This window comes from Ranitomeya variabilis, chromosome 1 (assembly GCF_051348905.1).
Source record: "Ranitomeya variabilis isolate aRanVar5 chromosome 1, aRanVar5.hap1, whole genome shotgun sequence".
In the NCBI taxonomy this organism is placed as follows: domain Eukaryota; kingdom Metazoa; phylum Chordata; class Amphibia; order Anura; family Dendrobatidae; genus Ranitomeya; species Ranitomeya variabilis.
In genome coordinates, this window is record NC_135232.1 from 206,452,196 (window position 1) to 206,471,096 (window position 18,901).

Below are 18,901 nucleotides of genomic sequence, written 5' to 3' on the forward strand. Positions count from 1 at the left end.
AAAACACGGCAGAAACGCATAAACGCAACGTGGGCACACAGCCTAATGGTAGTGACCTGGAGATAGTTTTTCTGGGAGATTTTTATTTTATTTTTTACTTCACAGTAAATGTGAAAAACAAAAAAAAAATTGCACAATTGAGGTGTTTGTGTTTTTTGTTTTTTTTCTCTTATTCTTCAGTTTTACTGCACTTGATATTTTTTTTTCCCATATTCCAGTTCGATAAATTATAATAAGCATGTTGCCTTTCAAAACTACAGCTAGCTGCACAAAAAAACAAGCCCTCATACTGCTATGTTGGCAGAAAATGGTTGCAGTTCATCGATGAAGGGGAGCAAAAATCTAAAGTGAAAAACCTGATAAATAGCCAGGTCCTTGAAGGCTTAAAGGAAATCTGTCAGCAGGATTTCACACACCAAAGTATTTGTATGTGCAGGTAGCTCTTTGAAAGATTAGTCCATCAATACCCTTACATGACCAGTCCATGCCACCCTTACATGACCAGTCCATGCCACCATTACTGAGAAATCAGCATTTAAAAGGAGAATTAACTAAAAATTGGGAAATTCTCTAAATTTGCTTCTGTATAATCTCAGTTGAAAGTTGAAACCCAATTTAAGTTACAATGAGCAAGATGACAGTGACAGATTGGTCCAGAGGGGAAGGAGACAGTAGGTTGGGGGGGTGCAGCATCTCCGGTGGTGGTGAGGTGGTAGCTGGGTCAGTGCGGGTTGTAAGCGGGCTTGAAGAGATGGATTTTCAAGTTCTGTCTGAAGCTTATGAATGTGGGAAACAATTGGATGTGTTGGGGCACAGAAATCCATAGGATGAGGGGTATACTTCGAAGAATTCTTTTTGGTTGAAGGTGATTGGGTGAGAAACGTGCGAGAGTGGAGGAGAGGAGGAGGTCTTGTGAGGACCTGAGGGTACGTGTGGGCAGATATCGGGAAATTAGTTGAGATTAGCTGCAATGGGGCCAAGCCGCTCCTGAATAATCAGTCATCTTTTGGAGAAACAAGCAGCTCTTGTTGTTTGACGTCTGACAGTCTTGTATTTATCGCTGCCATTGTGACCCTATAGCACCCCCCCTTGTTTTTGTTTGTTTTTTTGCTTATATATTTTTCTTGCTTTTAACCAATAACCGATGATACGGGAATAGAAAAACTAAAGAAAATAATCATAAATGACTACATTCGTGTTGTCCAGGGATATAATCAGTGTAGTCCATCATTATGGCTGCTGTCTCCCTTCATGTGTAGGAAGATGTGCTCCTAGAGGGTAATGGATCTAGTACTGGCGGAGACGCCATTGGTGCGGAGGGTAAGGCAGCCTGGTTTTCACTGGGCGACTTCGGATACGTACTGAGGCTGTGGGGTTTGGGTCACAACTGGGACTAACATTGCTGTGAAAGCGGCCTAAGAGGCTGCACACACAGCTATGCCCAGTGACCTGGAGATAACCTAAGCATGCAGTGATCTCCAGGGTGCAGCGGGCATGTATGGTGGGCAGCAGATTTTGAAAAAGGTGTAAGTATGCGTGCGTGTGTGTGTATGTATGTGTGTGTATATATGTGTGTGTGTATATATGTGTGTGTGTATATATGTATGTGTGTGTATATATGTATGTATGTATATGTATGTGTGTGTATATATATATATATATATATATATATATATATATATATATATATATATATATATATATCTATATATATATATATATATATATATATATATATATATATCTCTGTCCTTAGACAACCGCCCCAAAGAGCTCTTGTGATTGGTGTATTTATATTAAAGTCCAATTTCCCCCATACCCCGGAGCTGGTAATGCTGCAGCCATGGGTTAGAGGTTCTGCAGGGTGGTAATACTGCCTACAACACACAAAGTACAATTTGGCCGGGGAGTCCTGCAGATGCCTGTAGTCAGGGCTCCTTGTAGTCGCCATGTTTGCCCCTTATGAATGGCTTCTTTTTCTGTGTGACCTCTTGCATAGATATAAGGGCACAGAAAGCTCACATACTGCATGTTTCTCCCTGTGCTGCAGAGGAAACGCTCAGTCTGCATTTGTGGCGCTTTTGCTTCATGTGAAATAGAAGCAATCCATTGCATTGTAAATGGAGGCGTAGTGCCGGGGAGAGCCAGCCACCTGTCTTCTGTGCTGCATTGGTGCTGTGTGATGCATGTCTGCAGCCCAGCTCCTTCTACCAGACGAGCAGCCTTCCCTGGATGATGAATTATGCTTGTGAAACGAATGCTCCACTCAGCAAAACTTGCACACCCTATTATCCTGCTACCATAGGTGTCTTATGCACACGATGTTCAGAAATGGAGCAATCGGGCTCAGGCTGTTGTCATGGATACACTGAACCTGTCTCCCCACTCAGCTGTCAAACAGCTCTTAGACTTTACCATTCATCTGCAGTTTGAGGGGGGGGATGCTTTATTTTCCCTGGTAGCTGTGTAGTTGGCATGTAGCATTTTACATTTTTTATTGTTTTGACTGTACATTTGATATTTCAGCGCTAGGATGTTGTAAATTATGGATGGCAAATGCATAGTTCTCTGCAGAGGCTGCATATGCTGGTAACCCTTTATGGGATGGAATGATAGTGCTAGCAACCTTGCTAGCCTTTATGATGCCAAATGTTACTAAAGCAGCGACTTTGTCCCTGGAGCTGGATGTGTAGTGTACAGAAGTGCAGGAGAACCACCATCAGATGGTCTGTGCCACATCCCTGGTGCTGCTTCTGAATTGTCTAGTATGTGCCGATTCATTGCTGGCATCGCCTGTGGTCCCCACAATACATCCAGCCATGTATAGGAGCACATCGAGGGCTTAGAGGACCTCTCCTCGGCACAGGGCTTTCTGCAGTGTAGTCCTTTTACCTTGGGCTCTTACAACTCATCCGTGTTTTTACAGATCCCGAGATTGAGTTTATGTTGAGATAAAGCTGCTTACACAGATATTCTGCGGATGCAGAGGCCATTTTGTTTTAATCCCCTCTTCTACGCTTTAGAAACTTCAGCACATGCTCCATTGTAGTAGTGATCCTCCGGAGGGTCTGTCTAGTAAAGGTGACTCAATGCAGCTGTCCAGGCTCATACATGCACATCTCAGTACCATATCCTATACCATACTTATTCAGTACTATGTTAGGCCTTTGTTGCCACCTATGGCAGTCCCATTACTAGCGATCCACCAAAACCTGGCGTTACCGCCAGGGAAGTGGGGTCAGCTAGGTATAGCGCTGAATAACTATCCATAGTGTTCATGTGGGAACTGGCTATATCCTGCTCCACTCAGGCCTGCAAGTAACAAAGTAATAATTCTGGTATTTTGGAAGGTAGGGATAAGTTGTCATTTTACAGAATTGTGATATGACTTTACTGCTGTATCTGTATGTCAGTGAGCCAAAAAATGTGGGGAGACAATAAGCCATTTGCAGTTACTACCTGTATGCCACCTACTGTAAAATGTGGTTTGTTGGAACAATATTAGATTAGTACAGCTGTATCACCTTGTTTCTTATTTAGGATTGTAGAATTTTATAAGATGTTTAGTTTGCTCCTCTATTACCAGTTACATTGTACCTAGAGCAATGGCATGTAAACCTGACCAAACCTAGTGTATTGTGTGCAAAGCCTGGCCTCTACATTTAGGGGGAAGGTAGGATCAGGTACATTGACCAATCCTCTTGTGCAGGTGTTAAACCACTTCAATATAGACACAGTGTACTCCGGTTCCATTCCAGATATTGTTGACGCCAGGTCTACCTGGGCTTGCGTGACATTTATGCCATGTGAGCCCGGCAGCCAGTCATCACTCGCTATTGGGATTCTGTGCTCTAGCTTCCTTTGTACGATCCTCAGAAGTCCCGATGTTTTCCATTTGCAACCACTGTCTAGGACTCACGTGGCATAATACAGTACAGACCAAAAGTTTGGACACACCTCATTTAAAGATTTTTCTGTTTTTTGATGACTATGAAAATTGTACATTCACACTGAAGGCATCAAAACTATGAATTAACACATGTGGAATTATATACTTAACAAAAGTGTGAAACAACTGAAATTATGTCTTATATTCTAGGTTCTTCAAAGTAGCCACCTTTTGCTTTGATGACTGCTTTGCACACTCTTGGCATTCTCTTGATGAGCTTCAAGAGGTAGTCACCGGGAATGGTCTTCCAACAATCTTGAAGGAGTTCCCAGAGATGCTTAGCACTTGTTGGCCCTTTTGCCTTCACTCTGCGGTCCAGCTCACCCCAAACCATCTCGATTGGGTTCAGGTCTGGTGACTGGTGGAGGCCAGGTTATCTCGCGTAGCACCCCATCACTCTCCTTCTTGGTCAAATAGCCCTTACACAGCATGGAGGTGTGTTTGGGGTCATTGTCCTGTTGAAAAATAAATGATGGTCCAACTAAACGCAAACCGGATGGAATAGCATGCTGCCTCAAGATGCTGTGGTAGCCATGTTGGTTCAGTATGCCTTCAGTTTTGAATAAATCCACAACAGTGTCACCAGCAAAGCACCCCCACACCATCACACCTCCTCCTCCATGCTTCACTGTTGGAACCAGGCATGTAGAGTCCATCCGTTCACTTTTTCTGCGGTGCACAAAGACACGGTGGTTGGAACCAAAGATCTCAAATTTGGACTTATCAGACCAAAGCACAGATTTCCACTGGTCTAATGTCCATCCCTTGTGTTCTTTAGCCCAAACAAGTCTCTTCTGCTTGTTGCCTGTCCTTAGCAGTGGTTTCCTAGCAGCTATTTTACCATGAAGGCCTGCTGCACAAAGTCTCCTCTTAACAGATGTTGTAGAGATGTCTGCTGCTAGAACTGTGTGGCATTGACCTGGTATCTAATCTGAGCTGCTGTTAACCTGCGATTTCAGAGGCTGGTGACTCGGATAAACTTATCCTCAGAAGCAGAGGTGACTCTTGGTCTTCCTTTCCTGGGGCAGTCCTCATGTGAGCCAGTTTCTTTGTAGCTTTGTCTTCTTGATGGTTTTTGCCACTGCACTTGGGGACACTTTCAAAGTTTTCCCAATTTTTCGGACTGACTGACCTTCATTTCTTAAAGTAATGATGGCCACTAGTTTTTCTTTACTTAGCTGCTTTTTTCTTGCCATAATACAAATTCTAACAGTCTATTCAGTAGGACTATCAGCTGTGTATCCACCAGACTTCTGCACAACACAACAGATGGTCCCAACAACATTTATAAGACAAGAAATCCCACTTACTAAACCTGACAGGACACCTGTGAAGTGAAAACATTTCCAGTCACTACCTCTTGAAGCTCATCAAGAGAATGCCAAGAGTGTGCAAAGCAGTCATCAAAGCAAAAGGTGGCTACTTTGAAGAACCTAGAATATAAGACATAATTTCAGTTGTTTCACTCTTTTTTGTTACGTATATAATTCCACATGTGTTAATTCATAGTTTTGTTGCCTTCAGTGTGAATGTACAATTTTCATAGTCCTGAAAATACAGAAAAATCTTTAAATGAGAAGGTGTGTCCAAACTTTTGGTCTGTACTGTACATTACTGGCCACAGAGCATGTATACATCATGATTTACATCAAGGCTGTCAGTTTTCATGAGCCTGGTTAACAGCAAGTTAAAACTTTGCTCTGGCCAATCCAGTTTTGAAATAAATGAAAATCTTTCTAGAATTAAATAAATTAATATACACAATGATAACACCCCTCATCAAAAACGACTACATCTAGTATTTTGTATGACCTCCATGATTTTTAAGGACCGCACCAAGTCTTCCAGACATGGAATGAACAATTTGGTGACATACTACAGCATCTATCTTTCCATTCTTCAAGAATGACCTCTTTTAGCAGCAGGATGGAGAGTTACGGTATGCCTGTTTTTAAACAATAGGGACATCTTGAGGGATCACTGTATAACCTCGGAATTTTGAGTATTTATATTGATAGCTATGATAAATTCCATAACAGGTCGTATATTTGTCACACTGTCTGATCCATCCAATTATTCACAACTATAGTATTTTGCTTATGACTGATTAACTTATGATCCTGTAAGTGTATGTCCACACAGGACTGCAATGCTGCATAATTTCCCTGTGGATTTACACACTAAAATCTGCAGTAGCTGGTAAGTAGATGAGATATTAACAATGCCAGTGCCCATGTACTAATTAGGGAGGGAATGGGGGGCAATAACAAATCAGCAGGAGTCTGACTCCTTGCTCCCCCAGTGTATGATGTGTGTGTCTGATAAACATGGGAGTGCAATCTTTGGTGAGAAAATGAAACCTGAAATATGGATCCTATGAGTGAACACTTTTTTTTTTTTTTTTTTCTTCTGAGGCCTTATTCTGATGACCGTAATGTGGCCACGTTTTAGCAACTGATTTAAGGCGCTAGGCCCTGGCCTGACTGAATAGTTGACAAACCTGAACTAACCACATAATTATACAGGTAATTTGTGGCTTAAAACCCACGATTGGGTCTAGATCTGTGCCATAGTACTGATACTAAAATGCTCTTATACCTCTTTGAATGATGCTTAAAGGGAATCAGTCAGCAGGATTGTGCATAGTAATCTACACAGTCAGGTCGGTGCCATTATACTAATTAAAATGATACCTTGGTTGATGAAATCCGTCTTATGGTTGCTCTTTAATCTTAATTTTCAGTTTGTAGTTGAGATTCTCGTGCCCTAAGGCGAGTCTGGGGTATGTGATGCTCTGATTATATATTCATAATGCAGACTGCTGACAGGTCACTGGTCCCTCACTGACCTGCCCCTAGTTTGCATAATGAATATCTGTACATACTGAAGAAAGAGACAAAAAACGCTTCTGCGGGCAGGTGCCGGCCGTGGCCCCTGCTCTGCAGCATATTCGCATGGTTAGTGTGGTGGTAATGCATTTTCTTGATGTTATCCAGTTGGGTGAAAAAAAAAATTTGAAATTGGTGCCGCCCACGCAGTGGCGGCTATAGGTGTCTAGCGGTGATCCTGATAGCTGCTACTGCACATGCGCCGACAACACCAACTTACTGGAGAAGAAAGAAAAATTACTCCTACAAGATGGCGCCGCCTGCGCAGTAGCAGCTCTGTGTCTATAGCTGTGATCAGAGAGCTGCGCAGGCGGCGCCGTTTTAATTTTTTTTTTTCCCTAGCTGGATAACATTTAGAAAATGAATTGCCACACTAACCATGCGATTATGCTGCAGAAAGGGTGCCATGGCCGGCACCTGCCTGCAGAAGCGTTTTGTCTTTCTTCAGTATGTTAGGTATTCATTATGCAAACTAGGGGGCTGGTCACTGAGGGATCAGTGAACAGTCAGTAGGCTGCATTATGAATATATAATCAGAGCACCACACACACCAGCCCCACCTTAGGGCACTACAAAATGACAAAGATTAACCCCTTAACGAACGCTGATACGTCTTTTAACGGCCGTAGTTAAGGGTACTTAAATTATCGGCGCTGTGGAAAATGTGTATAGCGCCCCCAGAGTTGGATTTTCTCCGGGTCTCTGCTGCTGGGGGTAGCCAAGACCCCAGAGAACACGATTCGGGTCGGTTTTTACCGACCCCTGGGTTGTGATCGCCATTATTAACCTTATAAAGACGACCGCAAAAAAAAAACGCAATTTGCCATTTAGATAAACTCAAAATGATACCGCGCTTAGGTGATTCAGGGTATTCTATCTCTAATGACCGGAATGGCATCCAAGTACCTGTGATAATAAATGCGAATGTACAACTACAAATGGTGGTGGACTCAGTGCTAGACTACTGAGCCACCTGGTAGCCTATAAGTATTTGCAAAATGCACTAAACACACAAAGAAGAAGCCAAAAAAGAAGCCAAAAAAATGCCCTGTTTACCATGAATGTCGGTACACAGCGGACCCCGCATGAACCATACACATAAGTACTGAAAAGCCCTTACCGTGTGCTGTGACTGGTTGATCATGCGGCTCTTCCTAGTAAATGTCCAGGAGGATGTGCGCAGGAGAATGTAACAGGTAAACGCACAAAATGTGCCTGCGGGTAACGGGCGACGGGTGGGCACACAGATGGTGGTCCTGTGTGACCTGTGTGGGGTATCGCTGGTAAGTGCAGAGCCAGAGAACGTCCCGGCCGGAGGCGTTCCTGGTTGCACTTGGAAACAAAGATGGCCGGCACTGCCAGGCAGCGTGTGACGTCACAGGCCTACGGAGCCCTGCTGGGACCAAAAAGCAAACCAACGCGTTTCGAAGGGTAAACGCCCTTCTTCATCAGGGTGAACCTGCGGGGTCCGCTGTGTACCGACATTCATGGTAAACAGGGCATTTTTTTGGCTTCTTTTTTGGCTTCTTCTTTGTGTGTTTAGTGCATTTTGCAAATACTTATAGGCTACCAGGTGGCTCAGTAGTCTAGCACTGAGTCCACCACCATTTGTTGTTGTACATTCGCATTTATTATCACAGGTACTTGGATGCCATTCCGGTCATTAGAGATAAAATACCCTGAATCACCTAAGCGCGGTATCATTTTGAGTTTATCTATTTGGTCTTTTCAGAAGTGGCACATGTTCTGAGGTACCAGCAGCTGGGTGATTATACCGGTTAGTCCCACAGGTTTAGTGGGCAGCAGTGTTGAGCGCCAGTGGTACTGTTTTCAGCAATTTGCCATTTAATTTCTCTGTCCTCTGATGTAATCGCACATCAGAGGACAGAGAAATAAAATAGGGTCCCCGTTCCCCACCCACCCAATACTTACCAGTGTCTCTGGGTCCTCCTGCTACCCCCCCAACCCCCCCCCCCCCCCCCCCCACGGCCCCTGGTATCTTCTTCCTGTGAGAAAATGGCGAGCACATGCGCAGTGCGCCCACCAAGATCTGCTGGCCGGCACCCAGCAACAATAGGAAGGTTTTTCTTATTGGTTCATTTTGGTCACTGTGATAGACCCTATCACAGTGATAAAAAAAAAAAAAAAATAGCAAATAACCCCCCTTTTATCAGTCCCTTAGTTAGGGAAAAATAATAAAATAAAGAAAATGTATTTATTTCCATTTTCCCATTAGGGTTAGGCTTGGGCTAAAGTGAGTTGGGCTAAAGTTAGGGTTAGGGATGGGGCTAAAGTTAGGATTAGGGTTTGCATTAGGGTTTGCATTAGAGTTAGGGTTGAGATTAGGGTTTGGTTTGTGGTTAGGGTTATGGTTAGGGTTGGGGTGTGTTGGGATTAGGGTTAGGGTGAAAGGTGTGTTGCGGTTAGGGTTGGGATTAGGGTTATGTTTAGGGTTGAGATTAGGGTTAGTGGTGGGTTGGAGTTACAATTGGGGGGTTTCCACTGTTCAGGTATATCAGGGGGTCTCCAAAGGCGACATGGCGCCACCATTGATTCCAGCCAATTTGGCGTTAAAAAATCAAATGGTGCTCCCTCCCTTCTGAGCTCTGCCGTGCGCCCAAGCAGTAGTTTAACCCCAGATATGGGGCATCAGCGCCATAACAAATTGGACAGCAACTTTTGGGCTCCAATTTCTCCTGTTACCCTTGGTAAAATATAACAAATTGGATCTGAATTAAATTTTTGGGTGGAAAAAAAATGATTTTTTATTTTCATGGCTCTGCGTTATAAACTTCTGTGAAGCATTTGGGGGTTCATAGTGCTAACCACACTTCTAGATAAACTCCTTGGGGGTCTAGTTTCCAAAATGTGTTCACTTGTGGGGGGTTTCTACTGTTTAGGTACATCAGAAGCTCTGCAAATGCAACATGACGCCCGCAGACCATTCCATCAAAGTCTGCATTTTAAAATGTCACTACTTCCCTTCCGAGCCCCGATGTGTGCCCAAACAGTGGTGCCCCCACATATGGGGTATCGGCATACTCGGGACAAACTGCACAACAACTTTTGGGGTCCAATTTCTCCTGTTAATTGTGAAAATAAAAAAAATCATTTTTTGAGGGGAAAAAGGTGTTTTTTTATTTTACGGTTCTGCGTTATAAACTTCTGTGAAGCACTTGGGTGTTAAAAATGCTCAACACACATCTAGATAAGTTCCTTAAGGGGTCTACTTTCCAAAATGTTATCACTTGTGGGGGGTTTCCACTGTTTAGGCACGTCAGGGGCTCTCCAAACGCGATATGGGGTCCGATATCAATTCCAGCAGATTCTGCATTGAAAAAGTCAAACGGCACTCCTCTTCCGAGCTCTGCCGTGCGCCCAAACAGTGGTTTACCCCCATATATGGGGTATCGGCGTACTCAGGACAAATTGCACAACAACTTCGGGGGTCTAATTTCTCCTGTTACCCTTGTAAAAATAAAAATTTGGGGACCAAAAAAATCATTTTTGTGGAAAAAATAAGATTTTTTTTTATCTTCACGGCTCTATGTTATAAACTTCTGTGAAACACTTGGGGGTTCAAAGTGCTCACAACACATCTAGGCAAGTTCCTTAAGGGGTCTAGTTTCCAAAATGGGGTCACTTGTCGGGGGTTTCCAAACGTGACATGGCGTCAGACCTCAATTCCAGCCAATTCTGCATTGAAAAAGTCAAATGGCACTCCTTTTCTTCCAAGCTCTGCTGTGCACCCAAACAGTAGTTTACCCCCACATATGGGGTATCCGCGTATTCAGGAGAAATTGCACAACAAATTGTGTGGTTCATTTTCTCTTTTTACACTTGTGAAAATGAAAAAAAAAATAGTTCTGAAGTAAAATGTTTGTAAAAAAAAAAATGTAAATTTTAATTTTTCTTTCCGCATTGCTTCAGTTCTTGTGAAGCATGTAAAGGGTTAATAAACTTCTTGAATGTGGTTTTGAGCACCTTGAGGGGTGCAGTTTTTAGAATGGTATCACTTTTGGGTATTTTCTGTCATGTACACCCCTCAAAGTGACTTTAAATGTGAAGTGGTCCCTAAAAAGAAATGGTTTTGTAAATCTTGTAAAAACGAGAAATCGCTGGTAAACTTTTAACCCTTATAACTTCCTAACAAAAAAATTTGTTTCCAAAATTGTGCTGATGTAAAATAGACATGTGTGAAACGTTATTTATTAACTATTTTGTGACATATCTCTCCGATTTAAGGGCATAAAAATTCAAATTTAGAAAATTGCAAAATTTCAAACATTTTCGCCATATTTCCGTTTTTTCAGAAACTCAAGTAATATCGAATAAATTTTACCACTAACATGAAGTACAATATGTCACGAAAAAACATTCTCTAAATCAGCGGGATCCGTTAGTGTTCCAGAGTTAAAACCTCATAAAGTGACAGTGGTCAGAATTGTAAAAATTGGCCTGGTCATTAAGCTGCAAATTGTTTCCGTCACTAAGGGGTTAAAGAGCAACCATAAGGGTATGTGCACATGTAGAAAGATCCTCTGCGGATTTTTCCTCATCAGATTTGATAAATCCGCAGGGCAAAAACTGCGCGTTTTTCATGCGGATTTACCGCATTTTTTGTGCGGATTCCACTGGTTTTCTGTTATGGAGCAGGTGTAAAACCACTGCAGATTCTGCACAAAGAATTGACATGCTGCGGAATGTAAACAACTGCATTTCCGCGTGTTTTTTTCCGCAGCATGTGCACTGCGGATTGCGTTTCCCATAGGTTTCCCATTGTACTGTAAACGCATGGGAAACCGCTGCGTGTGCACATAGCCTAAGACTGTTTTCATTATCCAAGGTAACATTTTAATCAGTATTAATGGCGCCAACCTGACACTGTGTAGGCTACTATGCACATTCCTGCTAACAGAGCTCACACGTTGATCAGTCTTAAAGGGAACCTGTTTCGTGTTTATGGTCGGCACGGTGGCTCAGTGGTTAACACTTTGCAGCGCTGGGGTTCTGAGTTCCAATTCCACCATGGACAACAATTGTAAGGCTATGTGCACACATGGCAGATTGGGATGCAGAATTTTCCGCTGAAAATCCGCATCTCCTGGCAGAAAACGCAAGTGCGGATTTTGTGCGTTTTTGTTGCGGAATTGATGCGGTTTTCTGCTTTTTTTTACCCCTGCGGATTTCTATAATGGATGGGGTCAGAAACGCTGCAGTTCTGCACAACAGAAGTAGCATGCTACAGCTTTTTTTTTTTCCAATTGATTTACATTGTACTGTAAATCACTGTGCGAAAGTGCACCGTTTCTGTGTGGAAAAATCGGCTGCGGATCCGCACTAATTCCGCATCGTGTGCACACAGCCTAAGGCGTTTATATGTTCTCCACGTGTTTGTGTGGATTTCCGCCCAAAGGCATGCTGATAAGGAATCAAGAGTGCCCCAATGGGACCAGTGATGATGTCTAAAGTGCTGTGGAATTAATAGCTCTTTATAAGCGAGTAAGATAACTAAAAATAAATAGTATTCTAGTGTGTATTTAGTGCTGTATACAGTGGAGGGAAAAAGTATTTAGTCAGCCACCAATTGTGCAAGTTCTCCCACTTAAAAAGATGAGGCCTTTAATTGACGTCATAGGTAGACCACAACTATGAGAGTGAAAATGAGAAAACAAATTCAGAAAATCACCTTGTCTGATTTGGCAAGATTTATTTTGCAAATTATGGTGGAAAATAAATATTTGGTCATTAACAAAAGTTCATCTCAATATTTTTATATATCCTTTGTTGGCAATGACAGAGGTCAAACGGTTTCTGTAAGTTTTCAGAAGGTTGGCACACACTGCTGGTGATATGTTGGCCCATTCCTCCAGATCTCCTCTAGAGCAGTGATGTTTGGGCCTGTCGCTGGGCAACACAGACATTCAACTCCCTCCAAAGGTTTTCTATGGAGTTGAGATCTGGAGACTGGCTAGGCCACTCCAGGACCTTCATATGCTTCTTACAAAGCCACTCCTTCGTTGCACTGGCAGTGTGCTTGGGATCATTATCATGCTGAAGGAGGTTTTCACTTAAACTCTCACGATACATGGCCCTATTCATTCTTTCATGTACACGGATCAGTCGTCCTGGTCCCTTTGCAGAGAAACCGCCCCAAAGCATAATGTTGCCACTCCCATGCTTCACAGTAGGTTTGGTGTTCTTTGGATGCAACTCGACATTCTGTCTCCTCCAAACACGACGAGTTTTGTTTCTACAAAACAGTTCTACTTGTGGTTTCATCAGACCATATGACATTCTCCCAATACTCTTCTGGATAATCCAAATTCTCTCAAGCAATTTTCAGATGGGCCCGGACATGTACTGGCTTAAGCAGGGGGACACGTCTGGCACTGCAGGATCTGAGTCCCTGGCGGCGTAGTGTTACTGATGGCAGCCTTTGCTACGGTGGACCCAGCTCTTTGCAGGTCATTCACTAGGTCCCCCCTTGTTCTTCTGGGATTTTTGCTTACCGTTCTTGTGATCATTTTGATCCCATGGGGTGAGATCTTGCGTGGAGCCCCAGATCGAGGGAGATTATCAGTGGTCTTGTATGTCTTCTATTTTCTTATTATTGCTCCCACAGTTGATTTCATCACACCAAGCTGCTTGCCTATTGCAGATCCAGTCTTCCCTGCCACTGGTGCAGGGCTACAATTTTGTTTCTGGTGTCCTTTGGCAGCTCTTTGGTCTTCACCTTCACCATAGTGGAGTTTGAACTGTGATTGAGGTTGTGGACAGGTGTCTTTTTACTACAGGTAATGAGTGGAGGACAGAGGAGCCTCTTAAAGAAGTTGTTAAAGGTCTGTGAGAGCCAGGCCAGAAATCTTGCATGGTTTTAGATGACCAAATACTTATTTTCCACCATAATTTGCAAAATAAATCTTGCCAAATCAGACTGTGATTTTCTGAATTTTTAAGTTGTTTAATTATGATTTCAATTACAGGCCTTTCTCATCTTTTTAAGTGGGAGAACTTGCACAATTGGTGGCTGACTAAATACTTTTTTTCTCCACTGTAAGGGTATGTGCACACGTCAGGATTTCTTGCAGAAATCTTCCTGACAAAAAAACGGAAATTTCTGCCAGAAATCCGCATGCGTTTTTTGACGCGTTTTTGATGCGTTTTTTGTGTGTTTTTTCAAAGATGCATAGAAATGCGGGGAAAACGCAGAAAAACCACAAAATTAATGAACATGCTCATTTTTTTACCGCTATGTGTTTTTTTCGCGGAAAAAAAACGCATCCATGGGCACAAAACATGCAGAATGCATTCTAAATGATAGAATGCATAATGCATGTGTTTTTAATGAGTTTTTATCGCGAAAAAACCTGAACGTGTGCACATGGCCTAAGACTGCGTTTCACTTTTGTTGAAACTGGTAATCACAGGGGTGGACATTTATTGGTACGTGTGCAGCCGCACAGAGGATGAGGATAGAAGGGGGTCCACCAATGCCTCCAAAGCAGGCACGTTATCTGACTCTACCTTCAGTGCAATAGCTCTTCATAATGGACCAAAGGGCCCATGTACGGTTCATGCACAGGGACCAACTTATGTGTATCCTCCCATAGGTGATCATGTTCTGACAGATGTTCTTAATTCCAGTTTACAAGAAAATCTGAGTGTACAAGCAAAGCTACCATTTAATTGGGAAAGTGTAGTATCCAGAAAATGATGGTAATCGAAAATGTTATCAACATTATAATTAAAAACTCGTATGTAAAAAAAAAAAAAGTAATATTTAGATTTAATATGATTATCATTGAGGAACTTCCTCACTGTATCATATATTGAAATTCATATGATTCCATGCCTGCAAGACTCTGAGGAAACTGGTCCTAAAAAAAAGCATTGGTTTAGAGTTGCTTAAAATAAACCATTGATGCCCCTGAAGAAAAGAAAAAGTAATTCATAAACGTAATAAAAGTGGTAATTTCTTTGTTTCTTTTTTATTTTCATAGGCAAAGTTGGCTGCAGCGGATGAAAGGAGATTTCAGCAACAGATCATAGCCCAACAAAAGAAAGACTTAACATCCTTCTTAGAAAGTCAGAAAAAACAGTACAAGATTTGCAAGGAAAAGATTAAAGAGGCACGTGCAGAAGTAAATTTGGCTCTGGGAAGCATCAACAGAATATTTCCAATAGTTTTCTTGCTTTACTCTTCAGAAGACCGATGGCACCATATCTGTTACTCATCAATCTTCCAAGCCCATCTTCTGTTATCATTGGAGCTTATTTTATCTTCATTTGGAAAGTCATTCTTCCTTTAGAGAGTTAATTTTCTGCAGTAAAGTGCAGCAAATCCCAAGTTTATCACTAATAATCAGCTAAAGGTGGCCATACACATTAGATAAAAGTAGGAGGATGGTAGAACATCCATTGAACGAATAATTGTCTGGTGAACTTGTGTAACGTGGACACAGCTATATACAGTTTAGATAATATTTGCCAGTCTTGAGACTGGCCATTTGTGTTCAATGACACAGGACCAAAGGCAAACTACTTTTAGGAATTATCTTGGAGCATTCTTTCATTTAAAATATTTATTGGAAGATGATGTAAACGCGACCGGCTGTCTTCCAGGCAATGTTTTGTCACAGATAAATGAAAATGTTCGTTCGTTGTTATTTCACCTGTTGGATTGATTGCTTTAATTGAAATAATCCACTTTAATCAACTTTACTAATGTGTATGACCACCTTAAAGGGAACCGGTCACCAGGTTTGGCCGATAAGAGATACAGCCATCACCTTTCAGGGCTGATACACAGCATTCTATAAAGCTGTATATCTGCCCCCAATTGGACCTGTAAGAGAAGAAAAATAACTTTCATTATACTCACTTGCGGGACGGTCCGGTCCGATGGACATCGCTCTTCTTGGTCTGGTGCCTCCCATCTTATGATCCCCGTCCTCTTGCTTGCTTCGTATGGATGACGCATCTCCTCGGCACCGCGCTCCTGAGCAGGCGTACTTCTCTGCCCTGTCGAGGGCAAAGCACTGCAGTGCGCATGCTCCGGGGCTCTTTGCCTTTCCTAGCACCTGAGCAACAGGGCATAGAAGTGCGCCTGCGCAGGAGAGCGAAGCCAAGAAGACGCGTCATCCATACGAAGCAAGCAAGAGAGCGGCATCGCAAGAAGATGGGAGGCGCCGGACCAAGACCAGCGACGGCCATCTCACCAGGCCGCCTGGTGTCGTTTGTGTTGTTTGCTGTCAGCATCAGTCGGATGTGAGCATTTAACAAAGATGAACAGCACAGCTGCCGCCAATAAGTGAGTGCTGCTTGGCACTGCAGATCAGATCCTATTCAAGAGGAGGGCAGCAGTACTCCACAGCCTTCGCTAGACATTAAACAGTTGTGCTGATCATCTCTTCTCAATGTTTACATCCAGCTGCCCCTAGCTAGTAACAACTGATCGTCCGCTTTATGTGCCCCTTTAATGCTGATTGCCTTGCAGTAAACTCAGAACTCCTAATGTATTGCAGCTGTGATGCGGTATCATGGTAACATGGAGTCATCTGCTCAACTTGTGAATTGTGATGATTGGGCACTCCTAGACTAAGGCTAGGGTCACATTGCGTTTATGGCTGAGCGCTAACGGACAGCGTTGCACGGGGAAATTAACGCCGTGCAACGCGCCCGTTAGCGCTCCCATTGCCCGCAATGTTAAAGTGCATTGCTAGCGCGTGTCATTTTCGGCACGCGCTAGCGATATGCCGGTCTTTTGTAGTGCGCCTCGGACGCTTGCAGCGTCCGCGGCGCGCCCGAGGTCCGTTCCCGCTCTCGCAGATCGGGGATCTGCGCTAGCGGGGACGTTTAAGGCGACCCCGAAAAAGACATTGCGTTAGCGCAAACCGCTAGCGCTTAGCGCTAAACGGATTGCCCTAACGCAATGTGACCCTAGCCTAAGGGTTTTTGAATGGTTGAGGTTAAAAAAAAAAAAAGTTGATCTGTTCTGATATTTTAAGTAGCGGTTTCTCTCTTTATCTTTCTAGAAATGTATGAATAATCTTGGTGTGACTAGTATCAAACTGTGAAGGCACACGCGCTTTTGACATTAAGCAATGATAACACCCATTTCTGGGATGAATAACAGAACTTTGATTTGTACTATTCTTTAAAAAAATATATATATTTTAGGAGAAAAGTTTGAGAATTTACCATTTGTGTACTGAGTGGAAGTAACCACTTTGTTGTGAACCAAAGGAGTCCCTGTATTGCTAGCCCCTTATGGTGACTTGTTCTGTTTTGTAATAACTCATGTTCATTTTCTGTCTTGGAAAATTATGTTTGTACAGTGTTAGCCAGTAAATAGAAAAATATTAAAATTTGAGTCCTCAGTGGTTGATACATTTTTAATGGCTAACTGTAAAAGATGGTAATAAATGGCAAGCTTTTAAAGACTATGGCTGATGGAGACCTAAGTAGTCCAGAAAGCTTACTGCTTACCACCTTTTCATCTAGGCATTAAAAGGTATCAACCACTGATGTCTACGAAAATGAAACCAAAATCGCCACAACAGACAGATATGTATAAAACCCCAGTCAAAATTGATAGTATCATACAGCTCTGGCAAAAATTAAGAGACCACCACATCAAAACCCTGTCATGGGCAGCCCAATCTCCAGACCTGAACCCCATTGAAAACCTCTGGAATGTAATCAAGAGAATGATGGATAGTCACAAGCCATCAAACAAAGAAGAACTGCTTACATTTTTGCGCCGGAAGCAGTGTGAAAGACTGGTGGAAAGCATGCCAAGACGCATGAAAGCTGTGATTAAAAATCATGGTTATTCCACGAAATATTGATTTCTGAACTCTTCCTGAGTTAAAACATTAGAATTGTCTAATTAGTATTCTTGTCTAAATGATTATGAACTTGTTTTATTTGCATTATTTGTGGTCTGAAAGAACTGTTTTTTTGTTTTTTTTAAATTTGACCATTTCTACTATTCAGGAAAAAAAAATACAAAATTTATTGCTTGGAAATTCGGAAACATGTTGTCAGAAGTTTATAGGTATATGTTTTAGTAAAATGTAAATTGTTCTTTTACTCTATAAAGAGAATAATCAGACAAACTGAACATTTTGTAGTGGTCTCTCTTAATTTTTGCCAGAGCTGTAGTTTGTTAGATTGGGGGGAAAAAAACAACTGAGTCAATATATTCTCTTGCAACTACTGGTGACCCTTGACAAGGTTTCTATGTAATCGAAAAAACCTTTTCAGAGGTCCAATGCTGGAAGTTTTTACCTTTCTCTGTATTAATACAATGGATGTCTACTTCACTAAAGTTGTCTATCCCTGATCCAGATGAAGGCAAACCTCCAGTTTGTTTATTCTGCTAATCATAAACAGAGGCTAAAGGTACCTTCACACTAACCGACTTTGCAGCGATAGCGATCCGTGATGTTGCAGCGTCCTGGATAGCGATATCGTTGTGTTTGACACGCAGCAGCGATCTGGATCCTGCTGTGATATCGCTGGTCGTTGCTGAAAGTTCAGAACTTTATTTGGTCGTCAGATCGGCGTGTATCGTCGTGTTTGTCAGCCAAAGCAACGATGCCAGCGATGTTTTACAGTGGTAACCAGGGTAAATATCGGGTTACTAAGCGCAGGGCCGCGCTTAGTAACCCGATGTTTACCCTGGTTACCATTGTAAATGTAAAAAAACAAACAGTACATACTCACCTTCTGCTGTCCGTCACACGTCCCTTGCTGTCTGCTTCCCACACTGACTGTGAGTGCCGGCCGTAAAGTAAAAGCAGAGCACAGCGGTGACGTCACTGCTCTGCTCTGTGGGAGATGCCGGAGATGTTCGGCGCTGACACAGGATGCAGGAGGAGTGCAGGGAAGCGGACGCCGGGCACCGTAATGTGAGTATGTGTTTTTTTTTTTTTACTTTTACAATGGTAACCAGGGTAAACATCGGGTTACTAAGCGCGGCCCTGCGCTTAGTAACCCGATGTTTACCCTGGTTACCAGGGGACTTCGGCATCGTTGGTCGCTGGAGAGCTGTCTG

The 18,901-nt window shown here is 42.7% G+C and overlaps 1 protein-coding gene and 1 long non-coding RNA gene across 12 annotated transcripts in view; one reads left to right on the plus strand and one right to left on the minus strand.

The window, feature by feature from the left end:
* Window positions 1-8,275, minus strand: part of LOC143809038 (uncharacterized) — a 78,262-nt gene extending 69,987 nt beyond the window's left edge. The window contains exon 1 of the long non-coding RNA XR_013222041.1: window positions 7,958-8,275. This is a non-coding gene — a long non-coding RNA (uncharacterized LOC143809038). The remainder of the gene's footprint in view (window positions 1-7,957) is intronic.
* TAOK3 (TAO kinase 3) overlaps window positions 1-18,901 on the plus strand; it is a 285,308-nt gene that overhangs the window by 234,249 nt on the left and 32,158 nt on the right. For 7 of the 11 annotated variants that reach the window (XM_077292154.1, XM_077292162.1, XM_077292158.1 and 4 more), the window contains one exon: window positions 14,841-14,981. In XM_077292154.1, coding sequence (XP_077148269.1) covers window positions 14,841-14,981 — 141 coding nt within the window. The remainder of the gene's footprint in view (window positions 1-14,840; window positions 14,982-18,901) is intronic. The other 4 variants (XM_077292168.1, XM_077292199.1, XM_077292184.1 and 1 more) reach the window with 1 other exon arrangement.